Source organism: Terrapene carolina, unplaced genomic scaffold (assembly GCF_002925995.2).
Source record: "Terrapene carolina triunguis isolate 2854851 unplaced genomic scaffold, T_m_triunguis-2.0 Scaffold23, whole genome shotgun sequence".
Taxonomy (NCBI): Eukaryota; Metazoa; Chordata; order Testudines; family Emydidae; genus Terrapene; species Terrapene triunguis.
Window position 1 is genome coordinate 2,010,558 of NW_020664374.1, and position 27,925 is coordinate 2,038,482.

Consider the following 27,925-nt stretch of genomic DNA (forward strand, 5'->3'; position numbering starts at 1 on the left):
CAGGAATTTAATCCATGTCTCTTAAATCTTAGGCTGGAGCATACTTCCTGTCAGGCCAAAGGGGTGGAAATTGTACATACAAGGCCTGTTTTTTCATTACACCATTCTGGTAAAAGAGCCTCAAACTAGGCATAAATTTATATTCACTCTAAAACCCATTCCATTGCCAGAGTGATGTAAAGGGGCCTTCGTGAAAATGAGAATCAGGCTCACAGATACCAGCCCTAAACATACAATAGATGATCTAATTATATAATGTATTACTAAACTTCTCTGTTTTTCAAACTTTTAAATTCATTTTCATTGTAAATAGTATTCCAACCAATCCCGTGCACTAGTTATGTTGAGCATGTAGCCATTCTGCTGTGCAGATTACTCTAATAATTATGAAGGAAGTCAATGAAAATTACTGCATTATCTTGAAATGCTCTGAAGCATGTGTGTAATTCTCATTTAAGCACATTGTCTGCTGAAGTGAGAAACAAAAGTAATACGGCAGAAAAACATGTTGATGTATCACCATTCTTCCTTTGGTTGCTGAGCACTCGATTACAATCACTTAAAACCCTGTGCAAACAAACAACATTATCTTATGTTCCTCATTTGTTTTGTCCTCTGCGCTCTCAGTAAGCCTGGTTTCACAATACAAATGAAGCAGCAAGGATGCTCCAGGAAATAAATCAGTTTTATTTCAAGGAAATTATCAGAAAAATATTACAGCATAGCAAACTTCTTCTAGAAATAGACAGAATTTATTCTAAAACTTTTGGTTGCCTCAGAATATGGGATAACTGTTTAAACATAATATTTTATTCCCTGTGTACTATACACCCACCACTGGCAGATCAAGTAGTTTAGGACAAAGAAAATCTCAAAACAGTCCTGCTGGCAGAGCTTCCTAAATAGAAACCAATGAGACCACCTACCCACACCAGTATTTTGGATGAGTAGATGTGATGGGTAGGTGGTAATGTGACCTAATGCCCCCCCACCATCCCTTTCCAGGAAGTTGCAAATGGGGCCATGTATTTTCATGTGTGGTAGTGCAACCACATTATTGGCTTGACTATGTTTGGTGTTGCTGGAACTCAAACAAGGGTTTATTTTTCTTACAATTTTGTTGTTGTTTTTTAAAGTTATGTAGAAGGCTTGGCCCTCAGAAGGTAAGATTGATTCTTATAGATAAGAAAAAGAAACATATTATATACATTGGTGAGTAAAAGGCAATATGTAAGAACAAAGGCATTTAAGAGGGTCTGAATCAGCTTTCTCACTTGTTTTATTCAGCATGTAAAGAGCAATCCCTCGACCTCACTATCATAAGCATGACATGAGAAATGTGGAGAGCAATTGAAATTACCATGATTTTTTAAAACTATGGATCAACACAAATTAGCACCCACATTTCTCGAATGGTAACAGAATTTCATTCTTTACGGAGTAAAGCACTCCTCCAAAAGAAAAACTTTGCAGCTTTCCTATGGATTTGAATGGGACTTAGGCCCAGCTCAGTCCCATAAGTATGTGTTTCAGGCTGGGTTTATTTGTTCTGTTTGTTTATAAAGCAACATATTGAAAAGGGGGTCCGGGGTTTGCGCTCATTATTGGGATAAGGCAACATGGAGGAGGGATAATCATTCTTTGAAGGAACATTGTAGCTAATTTGAATTATGCTAGTTAAATTAGATTTTGAATTCAAAGGCATTTAGTCAAGGAATACAACCTGCAAATGATCAGCTACTCCAGCTACTTGGGTGGGTCAAGCTATATGATTTATTATTAATATTAAATCCTCCAGGGGAAAGAGACTATTACCGGTTTCCTTTGTCACTTCCCAGATCACTTTACTAGAAACAGGGGCAAGTGACATCATTTGTTCTTCTGCGTTCGTTCACTGAAATTCACTCCTATTCACACGAGTTTCACTCTTCAGCATGTCAGTTCTAGCGTTACACAGGACGAGAGGGACTTTTATTTGGGCCAATCCCAGGAAAGGCTTAGAAGATGAGGATTGAAATCGCTTTCATAATAAATAATGTGATCTGGTCCAATAGCCAAATATATGAATCATATATATATATATATATATATATATATATATATGATTTAACACAGTATTATCAAAGAAAACAAAAGCACAGCCAAAGTATGATTTCATTTTACAGGTATATCTGAACCTATTAAAAGATTTAGGGTAATCCACTAAAGAACTGAATTAATAATTGAAAGTAAAATGTTCATTGCTTTGCTCTGCCACATTCTATGCCCAACAAGATTAGAAAGAACAAGAAATTTTAAACTGAAAAAACATTAGGGCGTATGACTTATTAGTCAATTTCAAAAGAATAATTTCTTACAAATCAAATTCTTATTGGGATGTTTTTATTTTTGAACACAGACAATGGTACATCCTTTATAGTGTACAGATTGTCTGCTTATATGTCTATTGTTACAGCTTGTACAGACTGAATGTTAGTTACTTTTATACAAATAGCTAAATATATTGACAAAGACAAATGAACCCCTAAGAAGAAACTACTGAACATCTTCCATTGTGAATGAGGTCTTTTCATTTGTGACTGTACTCAGATTGTAACAAGACAAAGTTTCAGGACACAACATATTCCCTTGTGATGGTATCTCTTTATGTGCTTATTAATATTGACCATGACAAACAATTTGAATCCTTTAAACTTCAATACTCAGCTCTGCAAATTGTTCACAGAACATAAGGTTATGAATGACAAAAACTAAGACTGCCAATCATTTTAATCAATATGTCGCTTTTTAAAGTTGGGTTTTTTTCTTCTTCTTTTCTATGGTGTCTTCTTAGTGCTCTGATGTATAGATCGAACGAGACAGAAAGCTTCTTTTGGTCTTGAAAGTATAAATTATTAAGAGTTCCAACCCAGTACGACATGAGCAACAAGGAGATAACACATCCCAATAGTACAGGACACAATCATCATGGGGAAACCCAACCTGAAACAACAACAAAATAAGGAAAGAGCAATAAGAATGCAACACTTTGTTTGCCAAGCAATAACATGGCAGTCAACTTTTACTTTTGCTTTCAAAAAGTCTATCATACAAGTTCTTAGCTTTTGATACCTTTACAACATTTCAAAAAAATCAAAGAACATAACTGGATCACTGCAGGACAGTGATCCAATTATGACATTTAGAAAAGTATGGGTCAGACCCTCACACGGTGTAAATCAGCAAAGTTCCATTGACTTCAATGGACCTCCACCAAGTTATGCCAACTGAGAATCTAGAACTGAATGTCTTGGTTGTGTGCCAGTCAATACGCAATTACATGAATTATATCAGTTCTCACAAGTTAAGCGAGCAGTAGGATAGCTCATTCACTACTTATGTTTTCATACTGTGTGTACACTCTAACCTTAATAAGGTTCTTTCTAACTCTGGTTTATGGCTGATATTCCTTTAGCTGGCTTCCAATGGCATTTAAGTAATAAACCTCATCATGCTGGTACTATATTTATCCCCATAATGCTGAACGGTCTTGAGTGTCAGTTGAAAAGTATTGTAGTCCTACAAGATGCACCAACTTCTGTGAGTGTCTGAGGAAATCTCTTTGGCCTGTGGGGAAAGTGTTAAACGATTTGTTTTCATGTCAAAACACTTCTTTCAGCAGAGGTAAATCCCACAGTGCGATTTTTCAGAATAAACTTAAGCTTTTAAAGCTTCTATTGACAGAAAATTCAAAATGACAGAAACTGAAGACTGGACAGGACTTTGTGTGTCCTGCAGTGTCATATCATATTTCATACCTTTTTACTCATATTCTCATTCATATTTCACGACCTTTTTACTCATATTCTCCATGTTCATATTCATCCACCTGTTTTACTAACCATCATCAAAGTGTGATAGTGTTCTTTGAAGTGCCAATATTTCTTTCATTGTCTTCACTGGAAATTGAAGAAGGATGTACCTAGTATATGTGAATGTATTAGTGGTGCTTTTTGCCTCACTTATGTTAGGCAGCATCTAGAAGATTCAAGACAACTTCACCCTTCATTCACCATTAATTACTCAGACAGCAAAGGAATGCAGGCAGCAAAGGAATGTAGCTGCTCTCAGGTCCCATAATCTCCTTATCTTCCTTTTCTCCATATACAAATATACACATTTTAAAAGAAAACAACATTTATGATGAGTGTGGTGCAATCTGCTCTTCCTCCTGCTTCCGCAACACTATTCTGACCAGGGTTCATGTAACGCTTTTCCAATGCTGTTTCATTGCCATGCAGAGTGACCTGAGCAGAACAGGTCCAATGGCATTAGAGGAGCTTTGGTATTAGTAGCAGTTGTATTACGGTAGCATTTAGAGGCCTCAGTCAGGATTGGAAATCCATTGCATTAGACACTGTATAAACACATAATAATAGACAGTCCCTGCCTAAGAAGCTTAGACAAGGTATACAAGCAATAACAGGCAGATAGCATAAAGAAAAATGTTAGTTTGAACTACCTCTGTTAAAAATAACTGCTTCACCACCCCTCATTGATATGTCCCCACCAGCCTGCTTCACCACTCTGGACCCAATGTCCCAGTGAGCCCTTCATCCACATTGACCACCCCACAGAAACTGAGGCAACCCAAGAAAAAAAGAAGTTACCCACAAAACTGAGTGTATGTACAAGTAAAGACTTTCATGGCAGGCACATTATCCCACATCTCCCTACTGTGGGATTTCTGGCACGTTCCCTGGAGCATATGGTGTTGCTCACTGTCAGAGACAGGATGTTAGACAATAGAGTCTGATCCATTCTGGCAACTCCTACATATGATGCCAGCCACTCTCCCCTCTATGGGAGGAGGTTGGGAGGGCCCATGTCACTCTGGGATTTAAGGGGCCATGCAGCATCAGAGCTCTCAAAACATTGGTTAGCAACAGCAGAGTTACGTTTTTGCTTGTTTGGGGTTAGAAAGGGGTGTTTGGAAGAATGGAAGGGGAACGACGAATTGTTAGACAGGGCAACCAGGCTGACAAGACTTTCAAATATTCCCTGAAGAAGGTGTATGGTAACTCTCATTTATGCATGTGAACAAAACGGAGACAGAATCCTGGTGATTTTTGGTAAGATAGGAATTCAATAGCTTGTCACAAAGTTACCCAGAAGGCATGGCTTCCTTTTTATGTCTGAATTTGATTTTGAACACATATGAATGTATCGTAGTATATTTTCTCCCCCAGCTAAACTGTCTGGTCCTCGCTTTTGAATGGTTACTTATTCTAAAAAGCTGCACAATTATCCTTTCACAAAATTACTGTGTTATTAAATTCATGGCATTGCCAAACACCTTTCTGCATTTTAGAGCTGCCTTTGAAATTTAAAAAAAATTAATTATATGGTCACCTAACTGCTTTTCAGACAATATCAACTCTTCTTTTTCTTTCTGAGCTCATTTGATCTTCCTAAGATTTGCCATCTCACTTTTAAAAGTGCTCAAATCTGACAAATTCACTTTAAAAATAAAATGGTGCTGTAAAAAAAGTCCTCCTTCAAATGTAAATACATCCAGTGGATTTCCATGAATGGCTCATTTCTACACAACAGCTGGTGAAGGTGAGATTGCTAAGGATTTCATAAGAAAAGAAACTGCAGACTTACATTAGACCTTGCACTTACTGAACAATAAATTCAGTTCTGCTGGGTAAGCTCCAGTGACTTAGCAAAGCCCAGGTCCTGTCCTTACTAATATAACTTAGTGGGTCTCACAAGTGGATACACAAGAGCTCAGAGATGAAGGGCACTTAATACCTGGGTGCATAAGGACAAGAAGAGAGGGGATTTAAAAAAACAATAATTGCTATCCCTTCTGTAAAAAAAATTGGTTCCAGCTTTGTGCAATTCTGTACAGGCAGTACATGAATTATGCAGAACAACATGCAAGGTTTTTAATCATACCTTTGCTTTAACAGTAAGAGTCAAAGGTCTGGTTCCGCCACCCATACTCATGTTGCGTAATACCTTACTTCATTGATTTATTTGGGGTATTTGCAGTGGGCCAGATTGTGCAGATGAGAGAAGTGTTAGAGTTCTGAACAAAAACATTATTAATATTATTTATTAGTTGTAGTGCTGGAAGACTGCAGTCAGGATCAGGATCCACAATGCTAGGTGCTGTACTGGCACACAGGAAGACACGGTACCTGCCCCAAAACGTTTACAATGTAATTTATAGGTCCTTTCATTTAAAAAAAACAAATCTAAGAACATATTTCACAGAATATAAAAACTACACCATTACTGTTGCTGTGCAGTGTACAGAACGAACATTGGCCTCAGGACAACTGCTGGAATAGTGGGTGACATCCTTGGCCCCATGGAAATCAATAGCAAAACTCCCTTTGACATCAGTGGGGCCAGAATTTCATCCAGTGTATTTAGGAGAAGGAGAATATAAAAACAAGAGGGAATTGAATCACAGTTTGTTAGGGACAGGAATAAAGAGGGGACCAAATCAGAAACTATATTGCAGTCATGGTATTCTCCTCCAAAGCAAAGCTAGGGTTGTCCCTGGCAGTGTGCTAATCTGATGCTACTTCAAATCATAACGCCACAGATCAACAGCGCTCAGAAGTCAAAACAACCCTTCCTTACACCAACACCACCACTTCAAATGGGTGTGAGCACACCAACACTTGGGAGAGAGTGCAACATCTCTCTCGTTTTTCCCCTCAGTAATTAAAAAGGAAATGTATATTAAATGTAAGGCTAGTTATATAGGGAGTCATTTTCCTGTTATGACAATACACCTACAGTTAATCACCCGATTGTGTACCATACCATCTAAATGAAACGTTTTGTGCAAAAGTCATAGCATAATGCAGCTCTCTCTAAAATGAGACAGAGACATTAGAATCATTCAGAGAAATTGGGCAGAGGGGGTTGGCTTATTGTGGGATTTACTGGAAAAGTGATTTACCCTGGAGGAAAGACAGACCCAACAGTCACTGCCTTCTAGATTGTTCTGAGCTCATAGCACCAAGGGGGTAGTGAATCATTAGGGGATCTGCAGAGACAGCTCTCAAAATGGAAGGTGGAGTTCTCTAATCAGTTCTGGAGTTGCAAGATGATACCAGCAATCCTCCAAGATCAAACCATTGGCAGTGGTGGTTCAAGCTGTTACAGAGGTGGAGCACGGTGGTAGTATATATGAACACTGAGTGCCAAATTCTGCTCTCACTTCTATGTCACCCAACTGACTGCTGTGGGGTTGCACACTGGTTTAAAATGAGGCTTGAATTTGGTCCCTAATCTATACCTGAATATCCGTTTAAGAATATAATTTATAGAGCACTTCTTGCAGATTCTTCTCTCCCACTTACTGGCCTCTCCATTATCAACACCTGCACACACAACAAGGAAATATGTTGCATGCCTGGCAAGTGTCATGTTATATGAGATGATGTTTAACCCAGCAGAAGATACAATATGAGTCCTTGTCATTTCAGGCCAGTCCTTGAACATGTGCCACACTTTGGTTTGGAAGTCCTACAGTGACAAGCTCATTTTCAAAAATTCACATCTTGAAATTACAAAAGCTGCCTCGAAAATTGGATCCGGGTGTTGAAGCTCCTAGAGGCAATTCAAGGCTGCTTCTGAGTGGAAGGCAAGTCACTCCTGTTAATGAAGTTTCTATAGTTTGGTTTACAAGGTGGCTCTTTTATATTTCCTTTCAAAAGGAATGTATAACGAAAGCAATATCCATGGTTCTTAATCAAAAGGATATGTTTGCAATCCTCTTTATTTAAACATTAACACACACACACACACACTTTTTGTGGGGAGGAACTTGGGCCGGCTCCAGGGTTTTGGCCGCCCCAAGCAGCCAAACAAACAAACAAACAAAAAAAGCCGCAATCGCGATCTGCGGCGGCAATTCGGCGGGAGGTCCTTCGCTCCGAGCAGGAGTGAGGGACCGTCCGCCGAATTGCCGCTGAACAGCTGGACGTGCCGCCCCTCTCCGGAGTGGCCGCCCCAAGCACCTGCTTGGTAAGCTGGTGCCTGGAGCCGGCCCTGGGAGGAAGGAAGAACAGTTATCATTGATGAAGAATGGCAGCTGTTAACTAGTTTTCTTAACAAAAGAGCTGTGGGTCTCTATTTATTTAAATATAAAGAAAATAACTCATATTTTCAAGAAGCAAGTCCCAGTGCTACATCTCATCTAGAACTGAGAGAAGATTTATTTGTACAAATTTCACTTTTTTGCATTTATGAATAATCCATGAACACTGCAATTTTTGCAGATTTAGTCTTCATCCAAAATTACTTGCTAAATAACTTTTGCAAATAATCTTTGGTATGCAGCTCATTTTCAAGGAAATCATTCTGAGTATTGCTGCCAAATTTCCTGCCAGAGTAAGCCAGTATAGTTTTAGTACTGTTCATTAAATTGTGTCACAAACAGAAAATTTCACTTTTGATATTTAAAATCTGACCATGTGATTGGTCACCAAAAGTACGTGGTATATTTTCTGTTCTCCGACTGGATAAACATAACCCTTAGAAGAAAGTTTTACGTAAATATTGAAGTATTCTGAAAACTATCTGCTTCTGCAACCATTCCTACAGGTATAGTGATTCACTAGAAAACATGTAACGCTAACACCAAAAAAATGTGCAAACACAGTTGAAGTAAATCCGTTTAAAAATCTGAATGAATGCTGGTGGGAAATTTTTTTACAATATTCACTCAGCCCTAATTTGGGATATATATTTTAATGTGTGGTCCCCTGGTCATCAAGGTCCTAGGAATTCATCTCCCTCTTTTCTTTCTCTGTTCTTATTATCCCTTCTATTTCTCTTAGTCTCCCTCCTATCCCCTTATTTCCTCCTTCTCTTGTCTTCCACTGCATGCTGACCTCTGTGTCTCCTGCCTTCTTGTTTGTCTCAACTTTCCATCATCCCAAGTCCGCAAAATACTGTTATTTCCATTATTTGAAAGGACAGGCTGGTATTGGCTCTAGTGCCCATTTAAAGAAAAGGTCTAAAAAAAGAGGTGCTCCTGCTTATCTACATGACTATGACACCTTTACAATTGGACACCTGTTTCTAAAATAGCAGGTGGCTAACACTGCCAACGATCATTCACGAAACACTAAAATTACTGTGAATTGCACATAGCCTGGAATTACATAAAAATTATAGTGTGGTTACCTACTAGTTACCATACATAGTAGTTAACATGTAATTGAAAACACTGAACGTAACCTATAACCACATTTTCTTCTGATTGCTAAAATTACAATAATTTCTCCCAGTTTTCTGTCTGTTTTGAGTCTGTGCCAAGGTTTTCCATACAGTCCCTCCAAGCAATGAACCTCAGATCAGGGAAATGAAATTTCAAGTGAGAAAAATAAATGGTGTTAAATTGTGCATTCTACATTCTGGAAAAAAACTTCCCGAATTCTTTTCGACAATAAACGTCATGCTTTCCATACATAACCTGTAGTAAGCATTTTGCTGGCCTTCCCAAATCTGCTCATCTGAAGGAAAAAAGGCACAGTCAGTATAGTCCTTCACTGTAAAGAAAATGGTTAATTACCAGTTCCAACTTGAATGTTCAAACCAATAGTCACAGAAATGTTTTTGCAGTATTTGCCCAGCTCTATTATCTCTGTGGTGCAGTTCATATGAAATATAGGGGTCTCAGAAAAACAGTGCCTTTATAATAAACTATTCAAAAGCTATTCAAGCCTGAGAAGGCAGGGATGGCGATGGTAGACACCTGTATGAAACACCATGAAAAAATACTAAAAATCTATGAACTCCCCGTTGAAATATGGAGAAAAGCAGTGTAGTTATGACTTCAAAAGACTGCAACAAATTGATGGTGAGATAGCAACAACAGCTGATAAATATAGTGACCTTCCTGTTGGCACTAATTGTCTGCCTCCCACCGGAAATGATTAAGTCCAGCTGACCCCTGGGTAGAATGTTAAAAATTAAAGCCAACAAATTGTAATGAAAAAGAGAGAGAATGTCAGTAGTTTGATGTTGGGAAGGAACATACCATGGATGCATTTGTGTCACTTTTCTTCCTTTCCTGTTGTATCTGAAGATAATTTTATTTGAAGTTATCATATCAGGATAAAGAAGTTAGAAAAATGCATCAGAAGCTGAACCTCACCATATCTGGATGAGAGTGCATAAAATGCAATGGGCCACAATTCAGTTCTCCATGTATAAACTGTGGCTAAATTAAACTACCAGGTTTAAACTTTTAGAGATGTGTTCACTGATGTGGGAAGAGGGGTATAATTTAGGCTGGGCGCAGATCTGGTGTATGTCATGATGGGCAGTGCTAAATTTGCATATCACACCAATTCAACGTTTTTTCCTCTATGGACTAGTCCTTAGTGATTTGACACTGTGGAAAGATAGGTAGCCAAAGACTAGCTATGGGCGTAGATTTCAGGATTCAAGGCTGCGATTCAGCAAAGCATTTAAACACGTGTTTAGCTTTCAGTATGTGATTAACCCACCCCTACTCAGCAAAGCACTTAAGCACACATAGGTGATCAAGAGGCATTATATTTCATTTGTACAGTCTCCTTCAGCAAGCAAGCAAAAAAAGAACGAAAAAAAACAAAGCATTCTTTAGATTTATGTGTTTTTTTTCTAATGGGTTCATTTTCTTTGGCTAAAACACAAACCCCCCCCCCCCCCCAAAAAAAAACAATATCCTGCAATACAAGGCTTATCAGTCTAGTCTTCAGTAATTTGATGAAAATCCTGGCAGCGTCACAGTGCATTCCCACTCATTTCTGGTAGGACTTTTGATACTTCTCTCGAGGTGTACACTGCTGCCTTGAAACACATGACAGCAACTCCAAAACTCAAGTCAGCTATTTGGTACTGGAACAAACAGGACAGACTTGAAGAGTGGGACAGTTCTGTTTGTTCAGCCAACAGCAACGTAGAAGTTGCTCCTCAAAGGAAAACAACAGTTGATACAGAAGTTCTTACGCATTCCCATAAAACCAAAAAGATAGCTAACCTTAATGCAAATACTTTACTGTCCAAAGCCACTTCACAAGATAGCCCATGCTTATCAGCAATAACCAGTTAATCCACCACCATACCCCTCAACCAACCATCTTACATCCCTCAGAGTCACTCCTCCATGAAAAGCCTGAGATAATAGATGAGCCTTGCAGTGAAACCTGAACAAATCTGGGATTGGCCAGGCCAACAGGGAAAAAAAGTGAGCTCTAGTGCTGAGGACAGCTCACTGAGTAAGCTCCTTGCACTTAAACAAGGAGCTGCTATCTCAAGTATCTTTACTAATTGCAATAGCCAAAATATCACACTGCAAGAACACCCTAAAATACCTACTTTCCACTATGATAACCAGTTACCACCTTTTATACCACTAATGCAAAAGACCCAATGTCCCTTTCTTGACTGATTCCAACTTGACATGAAGGAGACTGATCTTTCCTTAGTTTCCCCATAGAAAGAACTCTAATGTCCATCAACAAAGCACATTTTAGCTTCTAGAGGGCCAATGGGAACAAATATATATTTAAACATAAAGATGGCACCCTTTACAAAGTCAAGATTCTGGTTATTTGCTCTTGCTCCAATGGTAAACTATATATTCAGACTTTCAGACATTATACCATTAGGCAGATAATGAGAGCAATTCAGTTTCTAGTCTTGCTATGTCTTAATATTTTTTAAACTTGTGTGTGTGTGTGCGAGAGAGAGAGAGAGAAAGAGAGAGAGAGAGAAAGAGAGTTTAAAAGAGAAAACAGACAAACACTCTTTGGCTTTGACCACCAGGGGATTATTTATATTGGACTTTGAACACTTAACACCTGAATTATATTACATTACTGAGAAGTAGGTGACAGCCTGAAAGAATAAGTGATTTTTTTAATAAAGAGCACAATTATTAACTACTTACCTAATGGAATTTAGGTTACATTTGTCATTCTCCAAATTCTAGTCATTTAGCTGGGGGGTAGGTTGGTTTAATTATTTCAGAGTACCTTTGGTGTCTGTCTTTCAGATTTTTCCTTCAAATATCAACTACATTAAAAAAAAACTAGAGGAAACAACACACAACCCACTAACAGTGCTCCAATATTGCATCCATTGTTTATATTTTTCATCATGCATATGGTCTTTTTCAGCGGCTTTAGAGATACAAAGGTGCTTCAAGCAATTTTACTAGACAGCTTTGTACCATAAGCAGCTTTCCCAGAGTTTTAATACCGCTAAAATCTACAGAGTCCATTAAAATCTAAATTGCTTTATATCTACTTGTTTGCAGCATTTTATTCAGCTGACTCCACTTAAAAATACATTTTCCCTGTTCTACATCAACATATATTCCCAAGGAAAAATACAGTACTACTGAAAAATGTTAAGGCTCCAAAATGAGCTGTCAGAAGCAAGCAAATTTATAGTCAGAGCAGAAACTCCATTCTTTACCAGCCAATTGAGCATGCCTCAGTATTACGGGTATCTAAATATGAGCAATCTTATATACCATATGTTAGCATATTGGGGTAGGTCAAGTATTGAATTTTAGCCTTAGCTCTGGATTTCCTGGGTTTTGTAGTTTAAGCTAGATTCTCAATCCTATTCTGTTTGTGTGTGAACTTCCTTTTGTTTCTTATGTTTGTATACTAAACAGAGGAAAAAAAGTCTAACACACAAGTGTATATTATATAGTCAATTGAAACAACATCTATAATGGCACCATATATTTAGACAAAAGTATCTAGGTAGCAGGACTGAGCCAAGTGGTTCAATTTCAGTTTGCACCTGTCTTGGCAAACTTTATGGGTAAATTCACTTTGCATGGTTTCTGTTCATATGAGTTTCAGGCCCGTTAATTAAAACCTAAACATTCAAATCAAAATACTCCCATGCCCCATGAGCACTGTTACCAGCAGGACTGACAAGAGCGGGGAGAGGAAGGGATAATTGTGCTAGGGACTCGAGCTTAGGGGGCCCCTAAAACATCAGTAACTGCGGTAAAATTGGGGTGAAATGGGAAGGGGTGAGGCCCCAGAAAATATGATGTATCAAGGTACCAACAGGTCTGCTATGTGGTGCCATAGAATACCCTCAGCTCATTATGCCTTCCAGGAACAGCTGACTAGTCCCCTACCTGGCTACCAGCAAAGGACTTGACACACAGAATATGTTGTAGTATGGGAGATTTGAGATGGTTTTCATAGCTTCACTGCTTGTGCATTATACTGGTTATACTCAGCCTCATGCCACTGCTAAACCACACTGTCATGTATTAGCTTTCTGTGTAGTGTGCAGGTATGTACGTACACACACACACACACACACACACACACACACACACACACTATCTTTAAGGGTTGCTTGAAAAATATTGCATGGCCCAATGTTTGAGGCAGGCAATGTGACCACCCCTTAACCACGCCCCACACCAGACTTGGCATATGTTCTTCCAGTCTTTCAATTTCCTCTGGTTTCATTATCAAAGTTTCACACAGTTCTAACAGTTAGAAAATGTAAATATAATAAAATGACTCCAGCGCCTTTAGAAAACTACAGTGTAGTTATGTGTTTACCAGCATCCATCCGCTAGTGAGATGAACATCATCATGGGAGATTTACTAGATAACACATACAGAACAACTTCTCTGCAACACAACACTATTGCCAGTGGCATCATTACAGTGATGTGGGAGGAAAGAGATCAACCTACTTTCTGAAAATCTTGAAATGATTATATGTTAAAATCTATTGTTTTTAGTAGCAACCCATATTAGTAAATTCAGTTTGCAAGGTTCTGATACATTCACTGGAACCAATTAAATTGATTAATACAGAGCTATTAAGGTACATGGTGTAAACATGAATCTATAGGGACTGTCAAAATTGTATTTTGCTATATTTAGGGTCATTACTAAATGTTTCAAACTTTTACTACATCAACAACTCACTTTTTATTCAGTCATTACACACTACTGACAAACAGATCAAATAATAGAACTTCGGGATGATCATAAGTAAAGGTTTATCCAAGTTTATACTAGAATGTCCAATTAAAATGGCTCCAATTTCCTGTTATATAAGCTTCTCATAACACTGAAAGTGTGTTGTTATTTTGTTTTTAATAAAAGATAACTAAATATAAAATATTTTAAATTAGAATGAATTTTCTACACAACCTAAATAGGCAAGGACATTCAAAGCTAGTGTAAAAACACCAGCAACTATGGTTCGTTGTCCCCACAATGACTTGAAGTAAATTATCTGTTTTGATTCTGCTTTATCTTGCTCTTAAGTAAGGATGTTGGAGTGGAAGATGTCTGAATTTTATTTTCAAGAAAGTCCTTCATGCAAACCTCACAAAAAGCACTTATGAAGCAGTTTTCTTTAGCCCCATTTGGTTTCTCTCCCCCCCGCAATGTGCTCACTTTCTTTGGCTAAAACACAAGCTAAAAGGAAAATGGAGTCATGCAATATAGGGCTAACCAGTCAAATCTTTAGTAACCTCAGCAGATCCAGAGCATCCAGCACTAAATACAGAATCTAGATGCTTAATATAAATGTGAGGGTGCTGAGTTCCCTGTGAGCGGTTCAGCAGCAGATAAGGACAATGGAGACACCGTATGATATTTTTAAAAACACATGCTTTAAAATGAAATTTACATGAAAAATGCATATACACTTGTGTGCATTTATTGATTATTTTCCTGGGTGCACTCAGCAGTGCTGACAATGTTGTCCATGATTTAAGTGGTAAAGGTTGGTTACATTTTCCATTATGCTTAAAGGGTTCCCCAAGTTTAAAAGTTTAAAATAGTGGCACAAAATGTGGATTCTCATTACAATATGGTACATAGAATATCAGGGATGGAAGGGACCTCAGGAGGTCATCTAGTCCAACCCCCTGCTCAAAGCAGGACCAATCCCCAGACAGATTTTTGCCCCAGATCCCTAAATGGCCCCCTCAAGGATTGAACTCACAACCCTGGGTTTAGCAGGCCCATGCTCAAACCACTGAGCTATCCCTGCCCCCTAGTTGGAGGCAACTCTCATACTCAGAATGAAATGCCATTGAAGAAGCAGCAGTGGGACCCGCTGGAGCTTTCAATTCCTACTGGAAGTGAGGGAAGGTCAGCTACCAGAACAGCCTCTTGCTAGGGATATGGGAATACAAGCAGGTGCATATGTTGGTGCCCTAAAAGCAAAGATGAGGAGGAAGAACCAACTGAATCCCTCTTGCAGAGCCAGGAGGAGGACAACAACATCTGAACATTCCTGGAGGTTTGAAGAGTAGCAAGCCACTACGCATTCCCCCAAAGGATGGCACCAGATAAACTGGACAGTCAAGGTCGACTGGAGTGAAGAAGTACCTCTATGGAGGGTAGATCCATGTGAGATTGGTTAGTTTTGACAAAAATAATTAAGCTTTTCCTGATTTCACTTTGGATATGTCTACACTGCAACTGGGAGGTCTGATTTCAGCATAGGTACACATATCCAAGTCCGCTTTGATCTAGCTACAATCAGTCTACAAGTGCTGTGATCACACCTCCCAACAGCAGTGTAGACGTATCCTTTGAGTTTTCTGTTTTGAACGTATTAAAAACTCAAACACAACTCAGAAGCTAAGTAATCACCAAACGGTCACCAAAACTCATATGGACCAAAATTGGCATCTTTTGCTTTTGCATCATTCATTTCCCTAAGATCCCTGCAGTATCAAAGAATAATAGATTGTCATTATTATTATTATTTATTTATGTTACTGTAATGCTTAGGGGCCTCAACTAAGTGAATGGCTCATTATGCTAGGCGCTGTAAAAACATACCATAAGTGCCCCCAAAGATCTTACAGTCTAAAGGACAAGACAGGTAAGTGAGGCAAACAAATGGGCAATGGGGAAGGAGGAAGCAGTAAGAATAGTAACAGGAAGTTTTCGCTTAGAGTAGCTGTGTGCACAGGTGTGTAAAGTCAATCAATAGCAGCCATCACAGCTGGATACCTGCCTGTCTATTACAGTTTGCAGATTTCTGATGGCATCATGGCACAGGTAAGCCTTGAGGAGGAACTTGCAAGAGGAAAATATGGTGGCTTTACAGATTTTGACAGGGAGTCAAAATTCTATTTTTCCACATGTATTAGGCAGCATGGATGCAAGTGTTACATTACTTGCAGGTGATTAAAGCTAGCACCACTGACAGAGCAAAGGCAGGAGTCAATATCACAGTAAGACATTAGTATGAACAGGTAGGAAAGGGCTAGATTATAAAGGGTCCTGAAGATGAGGACAGAAGTTTGTGTTTGCTGCAGTGGAGAACAGGAAGCCAACAGAGGACTTGAAACAGGAGATGGCCAAATCAGGGATGTGCCAGGAAAATAATGTTGGTGGCAGCAGGTTGAAGACAGGATGCATGCCCATTGCCCACTTAATCAAAAAATGAGTCTTATTTCACTCTATTTTTAATTACATCTACTGTAGAAAAAAATTGTTCAATGTTTCAAAGTTTACTTTCCAAGCTTCAGATTTATCACAAACTGAAAACAGCTGAGCACATCAGCTCAGTAGTTGAGCAACTTTTTCCTTTGGGCAAGATAGAGAATGGCAGCAGGGGCTGTGAACTGCACTTCTCTCATAGCAGTAGCCCATGTGAGGAGACACTTGCCATCCTCTTTGTTCATGTGTTTGTACTTTACATCACTAAAATGCTCCTATATTGTGAATGCTACTGCTGCAGGCTCTGCTTAAATCCTCTCTTGGTTGGGTTTCTGCTTAGATGGGGCAGCTGTCATGGATGTTACACAGTAGAGCCACTTTAAAAGTTTAGCAAACTTGTACAGCATACCTGAAATCACGTTGTTTAGCAAAGTCATCTCCCACTGAATCAGGGGTGGTTTTGACTGGCTTTGAAAGGCATCTCATCTAGCTATGCCTAGCTGACAGATATGCTGTAGAGCCTCAAGGATGCCAGTGGGGTTTAAGGCATGAGCGGTCTTCTGTATGTCATCAGGGAACTTTCCTCCCCCATTAAAATAACATTTCTTGAACTATTGTTTTCCTGAGAAAAGTTGAAGGCCAAATTGTGCCAGATAGATCAAGGAGTGGCATGGAGCTGTGCTTCCCCAGAGGGACCTCCAGGAATGATTGTGCTTCAAAAGACATGTTTCTTCCTCCCCTTCCACACACACAGAGAACTCCCCAGCATGCAAGGGACTGTGACAGCTGCACTTTCCCTAGAAGATGTAGCTCACTCCTCCAAGCCTACCTGGCCAGCTTTGTAACCAGAGCTCTGCTGCCTCCCCTGCCAACCCTCTTTAGAGTGGCTTACAGCCCCGGATGGGGGCGGTGGGTTAGGAAACAATAGTCCTGTGTAGAAGCAACAGCTGTGTACCCTGTCTGCATGGAAGTCACAAGAAAGGTAGGCTCCATGTACTTGCAGACTCTAGCCCTAAATGTGAGGTGTACATTATGAAATTGTGGAGTACTTCAGTTCCAAAAGTCAGTAGCTCTCTATTCCTCAGATTAAAATGGACAGATTTACAATGCCATCCACTGGGACTATAGATCACCAATGTTCTCAGGAAAGGGCCAACAAACTTCTTGCCTTCCCATTGGCACACTGAACTAATGTCTCTGTCTAATGCATAAGATCTAAACTTCAGAGCAGAGTTTCAGAATTAAGTGCAGACAACAGGGAATTGTTACATCATCATAACAGATCAGAAACAAACATTTTAATCTCACCCTCCTTTGGCACCCTCCAACAAACAAAAGATGCATCATTGCTTTTGCATAGAAGTGAACTGTCATTTCATCGGAATTACTTTTTGTCTGAACTTGTCAAAAGTGATCACTGATTTGGGGTGCCAAGTCTGAGGCACCATAAAGGAGCCTGATTTTGAGAAGATGGGGGCTCAGCACATTCTGAAAATCAAGCCCCTTTAAGGTGTCTCAAGCTGAGCATCTTAAATCACTAGTAACTCTTAAAAATGCAAGCCTTTATGTTTTCAAGTATCTTTTTGAGAAAAAAAGTCATAATATTACTCGAGCCTACAGCTATAATGAGTACAGAGGGATTAAGATAAAGAGATTATTGGAATAGGCTTGTTATGCTTTAGAGCTTTACAAAGCATTACACTTTCCTTATCATTTTTCAGAATAAGGTAAAATGGCACTTTTCCATTACTCTCTTACCTGTCAAGTTACTCTTCGGTACAACTGGGAAAACCAACTGTGTGGTTAGTGATTCCAAATAGGCCCTAAATTCCCCCACCACAAGATCATAGCATTATCTTTTTTTTAAATATCAGGTTTGAGTCTGTCCATTGTTTCCAGTGCATTTACATCATTTTGCACTTTAGGTTCTTATTTCTCTGAATTTGGCCTCCTCAGCTAAGGAAAATGCAGGCAGAAGATGCAGTATTTTTACTCTGATAAATGTGAACTGCAGCATTATGAAACAAGATTTTTCACTGATGCTTGCACCAACATCCTTAATGCACTGAAGGGCAAGAACATGAACATTGTCCTATTGGCTGGAATGATTTATTTAGACTTACCAAAGATAAAAAATTGCTTTAGATAACTTCCATGTTACCCAAAATGGTTTTTACTTGTGTGGGCACCACTGAACTTAGAGGCTTTACAATCTGTCCCTCAGGCTTTATTATCTTCAAATATAAATTAAAAGGAATAATGATGAACAATACTCCTTTGGGATAGGGCTCCCATCTCAGGAAGAAATAAATCATTTGCAAGCAATGTTTTCAACTGTTACATTTTACCAGTCTGTGTGAAATAAAAATTCATTTTTAAACTTCCCTAGGGCAGTTTCTTTCACCTTTGTCTTCATTTGATTTTTCATAACAACTACAAAGCAAATGGGTCCCACCTCCTGAAGATTCATGCCCATAAATTGGAAAACCACTTCTATTTATTAGCAACTGTTTTATGTTCTCCTAATTACCAATTCTTAGACACAGTCAGTTTAGGATTAATGTGATTATGTAAAGGCTGTAGAGCACCCTGTGTCCACAGTTTCCAAATTTGAACTGCTGCAAAATGCTTGAGCAGCAAGCTATTACACAAGTGTTTTATGCCTTTAAAATAAATGTAACACTTCATGAATACAAGCATAGCTGGAAAAGTATTTGTAACCGCATCTAACAATTACCAAAAACAATAGCTAAATTCATGTAATAACAAAGTGATAAATACTGGGGGGGAGGGGTTGTGGGTTTTCTTTATGTGAATAAGATTTTCTAGTTTACACAAAATAACAACAAAAATATGTCTACAAGTCTATATAAAGAACACTTTGGTACAAGTCATTCTCCTTTCAAATGTATTTTTACTAAGGAAATAATAATGAACTTGAAATTCTTCTTCTCTCTGGGATGTATAGTGCAAAGCTTGTAATTTCTTTGTTTGGCATTTTGTGCCATATTTAGGTGACTAGAAAAATCAGATTGCAAGTTTTAGATGAATGTAATTTTTAAAACTTAACTACTTTGGGAATATTAAATCCCATTAAAAATTAAGTTGAAAATAGATGACTGGGCCTGATTCTGATGTAAATCAGTTGAGTCAATAGAGTTACAATGGTGCAAAATAGATTAAAATCAGCCCCATTTTTATTCAGTTTCTTGAGTTCCTGAAGCAATAATGCCCTGATCTGGCAACGATTCATGCACATATTTTAACTTCAATGGGACTACTGTGATAGGGAGTATACACCCCCCACTGGAACTGAAGGGGTTAAGGAGCAGCTGTGGACCCAGGCAACCCCACCCAGCCCCAACTGCAAAGCATGCTTCAGCTGGTGGTGAAGCTCAAAAAGGACCTGATAGGGCAGAGAGAGAGAGAGATCTGTCCTGAGAGATCCTGAGGAAGGATGCTAGAGAAACCTTTTCCTGGAGAGAAAGAGCTTCCCTACTGAGCCCAGAGGGGCTGAAGGTTCAGTTATTTTACTACTTTGAGGCAAACTGTAAGACTTTGGTGAGAGAGTGGATGATAGGAAGTGGCCCAGGGAAATGGTGTTAAGGCATTCCTGGGTGCTGGACGTTGGTGCCTCTTACTGGGTCCTGGGCTGAGCCTAGTGGAGTGGGAGGGCCCAGGCTCCCCACCAACCCCCTTCTTACAAAGGGCATGAAAACCCTTACTTCCGGACTCTCCCTTGGGAAAGGAAGGAGAGGGTAAAGACCTTTAGAACCACCCGGCTGGTATTGGACACCCATGGGGGTCAACAGAGGTTGAAGTTCTCCCCAATCATGAGGCTGGGGGATCCCATATCTTCCTTAAGACTCCATCACCTCAGGAAAAAAGAAGATGGATTGGGGACCTGACCGAAGGGTCGAGTCAACACCCACTAAAAGGTAGACCACTAAATGGCATGACTGTGGCCTGAGAGAAAAATTGGAGCTAGCAGGAACAGAGGCATAACACACCTACCACTAGGTGATGCATAACTACTCATGGTCTTAAAGTTAAGCACATGCAGGATCAGGACTTAAGTAACAGTTTTGTCTCGTCTTGGTTTAGGTCAGGCAAGGTCAGATTTCACCTTTCTGGAAGGGGGCCTTTCTGCTGGCTGGCTGGCTGACTGACTATTCACAACCCAGTGTGTTCTGCAGTTACAGATATGCTATATCCCTTATCAGAGGTTTACGTGACAGGATATAACCTTTTATTTGAAAATCCAGTATGTTTCTAGCCATCCTGGTTGTGAAGAAAACTTTTTAAAATGTGAACTGAGTGTAATATCTGCCTAAACTGTGCTGTAAATGATATGGACTGTCCCATTTATCTCAATAGGGTGTTAACTCTAAAAACTAGAGATAGCAATTGCAACATGGGACTGGACTTGATGACCTCTCGAGGTCCCTTCCAGTCCTAGAATCTATGAATCTATGAAAAAAAACATTATCAACTATTTCACTTCTGACCATTTTAACAGAAACAAATGCAAGATGGCTATCCCCAACTGCCAAAGGCTCCAGCTGTGCTTTACACAACTGCCAAACCTGCCAGGTGTGCCCTCATTATCTCTTTTGTTGCAGTTATAAATTGTCAGTATGAAAATGTCTGGCACAGTGAAATCTGTGAGGACAGCATAGAAAGAACTGAATTTAATATCAAACAAATAACAGAGGGGCTGCTGTAATGGCTGAGTTATTCATTCATTACATTTATTTAATCCAAACCCTCAATTTTTTTAAATACAAATGACACTGCCACAGAATCCAGAGGCCTTTCTGCAGAACTGAGATCCAACTTGCCACAGAGTATACAAAGCACCAATTTCACGATAAGAAGGAATGGGCAGATTTCTTACCTCCCCTTTCTATACACTAACTTTATGCCTTTTTCAAACTTCAGAAGGATTTCTGAACAAAGTAAAGGCTTTCTCAACTTAACCATGAATTGCTAACAATACATTTCCAGGAATACATACACACACTCTATCCAATCTAATGATAAGCTGTAGGAATGCAGTTTTATTATTTAATAGTTGTTTTATAGTAGTACCTAGATGCTCTAAGAAGGATTGGGGATCAGGGCATTGTACATATACACAATAATTTTTGCTATGTCTTGTTACCTTGGGTGGCTGTCTCCAGCTCTCATCCATCTCCCATTTAAATTGTCCCCCTTACTCCCATTTTGACAATGGGCAATCCTATTGTTCTAGGCAATCCTTTGAATCCTTTATTATGCTACATTATTGTCCATCTTCTCGTAGACCCATCTCTATGTACTTGAGAATATGTGGGGTTTTATTCAGAAACTAATCCTTTCAGCTGGTTCTACATCAAATGTGAGCAGCCATCTCAGTGATTACACTTTTCTGTTGCTCTAAAAGGCCCTTGTCTAGACGCTTAAACTTCTTCCAGTTTTCATCTCAAATCTGATAAGCAATTTAACCTCCTTAACTTCACTTGTCCATGGGGTAAGCACTGAATCAGAACCATCAATAGGGTTTACATGGTGGTTATTTCAGTAGATAAATGACTAAACATGAGCAATTTCTTCACTGAGGTGATAAATATAAATCATTTACATAGACGTATTTTAAATATTCTACAATTCACATGGCAAATCTGTGTAAGTGTCCCACTACCAACATTTTGTGGGTTAGGCAGATTGCAGTCTCTGGCTGTCATTTATAATAAGTAAATTTTGCCTTTGCTTCCCATTAAAATTATTTTTCAAAATAATGGTTTAAGATATACAATTTTTCCAGAAAATATTGCTCATCAAGCACTTTCAATCTGATCCTGGTACCTTATTTAACTAGCAATTTTTTTTCTAATTTTGATATTGTTCAAATGAGAAAGTCCTTAGGCAACTTCACTGACTGCCTAATCAGACTAAGTACACTGTACTTAATTAAAGTCTTGGCAGCTAAATTAAACCAATAGCAGAGGTCTCAAAGAAAGTACTGATTTGTTGGATAGCTTACTCCGCCTCCCTCTCCCCATCTCTGTTCACCCCCATTTACAGAGTCCATCTCATGCCCAGTCTGCCTTTCTGGCTCACTGACACTACGTGCACAGCACAGCTGGTGATTCAGGGAGAGAAATGGTAGGAAAACTTTTCATTAAAGTACATTTTGATGAAGAAAATTAAAATTTTTGAAAATTTTCATTTTTGTTAAAAAGGGAAGTAGTTGACTGATTTGAGCAGTTCCAGAATTTAATCTTGGCAAAACTCAAGTAAGGTATGATAAGTAAGGGAGATAACAGTTCTGCTTAATTTTGTAAAGTTCCAGTATCTCAGATGTTACCAAAATGTGTATGGGAAGTGGTGGAGAGAGAATGGAATTCGTGGGGACTATGGAAATGGCAAGGAAATGTGAGGAAAACTGAGCAAAAATAAAACATTTTAAATGTTTTCTTCTGCACTGGTTAAATTTCACTTAAAAACCACAAATACATTTCAAGTGCCCTCTGAAGAGTTATTGTACTAATTGGGAGACTAAACTCAATCATTAAAGTTTGAAAAAGAGGAGTTGTGATTTCAGTTGAAACCTCAAGGCAAGCTTACCTATGGAATTGCTATTGACACCTCTATAACTTATACCTGAGGCTTTGGTAAGCAATGCACATGAGATGTGTCATTTACCAAAAGATTTTTAAGCAATTTCATGACTTAGAAATTCTCTTTAAATATCACTGAAGTGAGGAATTATTCATCATTATTGCTCAAGGTAATAATACCTTTGCATTCAATTTATATTCCAAATAGTTACATATTCTGAATGCTCCATTCAGAGTGGTGACAAAAATAAAACTTAGTATACTGATAGAAGACTATATGAAGAATCAATGTATTCTGACTACTATACACACTGCAAATGTGCGATGCACTGATTGTATTTCTGTGCATAAACCTGTGTTAGTCTATACCAAATGTACTTTGCTTTGGATAGTTATACGTTAGCTTGGAAGTAAACAACTTTGCACAAGTGCAGTTGAAGGACACGATATTTAATATTTCAAATTCTGCTATATACTGAAATATGAACTGCTGATAGCATTAAGAATATTTAGAAGCACATCCTCACTTAATTATTCTGCACAGTATCCAAAATTCAGGGTAACCTAAATAAATAGCTAAAGTGTGTGGAACACTTACTCTGAGTAGCAGAACGACAGAATATTAAACTCCATGAAAACATTCTAAGTGACTGCAAACTTAGCAGATGGCTTTCTGAACTGCAGTGTATCAGATTTAAAAGCATCTCTCTTAGGTATGCATATATATGAGAGAAAAAACATGAATAAACATATAAGCCAAAGAGCTCTCCAGTGGAGATGAGAAAGGTCTGCATTATTTCTTACCTGTTTCTCCTTGTGACGAGCACAAAATTATATACTATTCACAGCACCTGCTGGGGGTCAAAGTCTGCCCTCAGATGCAGAGCACATGGCTCCTTTGGACTTCCAGTAGGAGCCATGTATATACATCCAAAAGCAGGATTTGGTCTCTTGTGATCTGAGTTGTAAACAATTAAGACCCAGTTCAGATCTAAATTCAGGGCCATACTTGACCATTAACCTGTTTTTCCCCCTTGAATAATAAGAATTTAAAACTGACTTTTTAAAACATTTAATTTGTGCTCCTTGCACTCCACTGAAACCACTCTCACTAAAATCTCTAAGAACCTCTTCCTAGCCAAAGGTCAGAACCAGCACTTCATCCTCATCCTCCTTGACCTGTCACGCATGTTTGGTACCATCAGTCATGCGCCTCTTCTTGAAATCTTTGTCCTCACCTTGGCTTTCATGACATGGTTCTCCTCCTACCTCTCTAATCACTCCTTCAGCATATCCTTTGGAGGATTCTCTTCATCTGCCTCCAACTTTTGGTGACATTTCCACAGGGCTCTGTCCTTGGTCCCTTTTCTTCTCCCCCTACCCACTTTATCTCTGGGTGATCCCATCTGCAAACACAAATTCAACTACCATCTCGGTGCTGATGACTCTCTCTACTCCAGGCCTGCCTCCTCTGTCCAAACTAAAATCTGGTCTGTCTCTCTGACATCTCCTTGAGGATGTCTAGCCATCAGCTCAAGCTCAACATGGCTAAAACAGAGCTCTTAATCTTTCCCCCTAGGCCATCCCACACACCACCTTCCTCAATCACTGTGGACAACACCACCATCCTGCCTGTCACTCAGGCCCACAACCTGGATGTCATCCTTGATTCAAACCTCTATTAAGGTCCTCACATTCAGACTAGGTCTAAACGTTGTAGATTCTTTCTACATAACATCACTAAAATACAGCCTTCCTATCCATCCATAGAGCTAAAATTCTCATCATATCACATCTCAGTTTCTGCCATATCTTGCTCTCTGGCCTTGACAAATGCAATCTTGCCCCACTGATATCCATTTAGAATGCTGCCGCAAAGATCATTTTCCTAGCCCATCATTTTGACCATATCACCTCTTTCTTGGAATCTCTCCAGTGGCTCCCTCTTCTCTATTGCATCAAACAAAAACTGCTTCTCTTCAATTTCAAGGCCCTTTTCAACCTATCCCCTACCTAATATCTCTCATTCATTACTGAAATGTTGACTTCTACCTCCAATCAGCCCATGGTACTAGCCACCATTGCTCAGTTGTTAAATTTTCAAACAAGCACCATTGTTCTTTCTCCCATGCTGCCCCTCATGCTTGGGAGAAGCTCCTTGTAAACATCTGCAAACTCACTCATTATTCTCCTTCAAATCCCTTCTCAAAACTCTCCTTTGCCATGATGCCTATAAAAACTTGACAATGGTAAGGCCTCTTGTGTGCTGAGATAGCAGCCTACCATGCTTACTAAAAATATCTCATTGTTTCCTTTTACTTCCCTGTCTGTCCATATCCAGCTCTGTGTTCTTCGAGAACCAGGGCACAGTATCCAGCCTGTCTGACTCATGAAAGGACATCCCCCGCCCGCAGCCTCTGCTTGAACCAAAACAGATCAGATAAAAGACTTGCAGAGAGCAGTGAAGGACAGTGGGAGACACACCTAGAACCCTCCTGACAAGGGTGACAAGATTAAGGCAACTCCCCTAGCCTCATCTGCATCAAAGATGGGACAGGGAGGCATCTCCATTAGCATACAGAATGGAGAGCAGAGATTCCAAGGCAAGAACCGCACTGAACTCTGGGAGCAGGGAAGCACTGCATCCTGGGGGATCTCGGCTCCAGATGTTAATGAACCTATGCCTGCACACACCCAGCTCAGCAGTTATCAGACCAATTCTAGTAAAGAATCCTTGATTGATATCCAAAATACTGAACCAGCCTAATTGCATTGTGAACTCCCTGGAAGGAACACCACCCATAGCCAAAAGTGATCAGCCCCTATCGTCTAGCCTAAATAAAACCCTCGAGTCATCAGTTTACCCATAAACAAATCTAGTGTTCTCCCTTGAACCATTGTTCTGTCCCTACAAAAAACCCTACCCACACTCCAGTAAGTGCTCTGATGCATGGATCCAAACTCTGGATCAGTCCCACTGGGATTTCATCTTCTCCTGGCTGATCTTGCTGGGGGCTTTGCCTATCTCCAGCACTTAGGACCCTGACCTACCACCATCACTTGGGAACCCCGACCAGTTCAAGCTTCATGGATTGGTGAGATCCCAGCTCTATCTCTCTCTCTCTCTGTTTTCTTTTCTACCTCAGGTTTTCTATATATGACTTTTGTAACCTTTAATAATGTAACTGTTATGGTTGTTTAGGCTCTCCTTGTGTGGTTATCACTATTATTCAATACATAACTTTTATGGTTAAGCTGGTTGCTTCCCTCTCTCTCTCAACTTTACTCTTTTGTGGTTTTAGCTTTCCCATTCACTCTGCAGCAACGCTTCTCTTACCTAAGCTAAAGATCCCTGTAGTGCCCAAAAATCCTGTGGGGTTTGTTTATCAAGTGGGTTATTACCAGTACAATTGTAACGTGAAAGTGGGAAGAGGGACGAACTGAACCTGTGACATACGAGGGTGGCAGCTTGGAAGGAGGAGACTAAGGGGGGATATGATAGAGGTATATAAAATTATGAGTGATGTGGAGAAAGTAGATAAGGAAAAGTTATTTACTTATTCCCATAGTACAAAAACTAGGGGTCACCAAATGAAATTAATAGGCAGCAGATTTAAAACAAATAAAAGGCAGTTCTTCTTCACACAGCGCACAGTCAACTTGTGGAACTCCTTGCCTGAGGAGGTTGTGAAGGCTAGGACTATAACAGCGTTTAAAAGATAACTGGATAAACTCGTGGAGGTTAAGTCCATTAATGGCTATTAGCCACGATGGGTAAGGAATGGTGTCCCTAGACTCTGTCTGTCAGAGGGTGGAGATGGATGGCAGGAGAGAGATCACTTGATCATTACCTGTTAGGTTCAATCCCTCTGGAGTACCTGGCATTGGCCACTGTCGGTAGACAGGATACTGGGCTAGATGGACCTTTGGTCTGACCCAGTACGGCTGTTCTTATGAAGTGCTGCTCAACCCAGCCCACTGAGTCCAGGGACATATAAGGGGTCAGCTTGAAAGTGCTGATTGACCCGGTCCACTCAGACTTGTGTGTGGGGGTGTGTGTGGGTGTGTGTGTTCTTCTGCAGCTGGAGGAACCCAGCCCTGGGGAACCTAGGTCCTGCAGGATAGCTCCATTGGGAGGGGACTTGCAAAAGGGAAAAGTAGAGCTCCATATGAAAACACAAGTGACACAAGCAGTACATTAATAGAATTACAGACCCCCCCCCATCAGAAGAGTAACCCTAATAAATGAGCATACCCCAAAGTAACGGGCAAATCTGGTAACACACTACCCACATTAGGAGTGGTGTAGAGGCACCATTTCTCAGTGGGAACTCCAGAACTCCTATTATAGGCTAAAGAACACATGTTCTGTTACACCTGAGTAGTGAATACCTAGCCTGACGCTTTACATGTTACAACATGTTTCAGAGTTCTTCTCACCATGATCTCCGTGTTTATTGCAACTATGATAAAGCTTTTTGGTAAGCCTTTTCTGTGTGTTCCTTTAGGACCAGCTTACACCTCACATTGCATGGATACATGGAGAGTGGGGAACGGTATAAAGACTCAGGCATAATGACCATCCTGGAGTGCAAGATCATCAACTGCTTGCCTCGCCAAATGGAGCAAGATGGAAATCAAGCAGTGGCGCTGCCCCACTCAACACTTGCCAGCAAAATCATGGCCCTATCCAGGGCCGGGGCAACCCATTAGGCGACCTAGGCGGTCGCCTGGGGCGCTAACATTTGGGGGGCGGCAACCACGGCAGCAGGATCTTCTGCCACCCCAGTTGTCGGCGGTATTTCGGGGACGGGACCTTCCGCCGCCTCTGTCGGGGGCGGCATTTCGGGGGCGGGA

General features: G+C 39.8%; 1 protein-coding gene across 1 annotated transcript in view; it reads right to left on the reverse strand.

Moving 5' to 3' along the window:
• Positions 1-2,245: 2,245 nt before the first annotated feature.
• The window catches only part of LOC112110517 (P protein), a 365,580-nt gene continuing 339,900 nt past the window's right edge, over positions 2,246-27,925 (reverse strand). Inside the window, exon 25 of the mRNA XM_026649002.1 lies at positions 2,246-2,982. Within this exon, the coding sequence (XP_026504787.1) occupies positions 2,895-2,982 (88 nt within the window). The 3' untranslated portion in view covers positions 2,246-2,894. The remainder of the gene's footprint in view (positions 2,983-27,925) is intronic.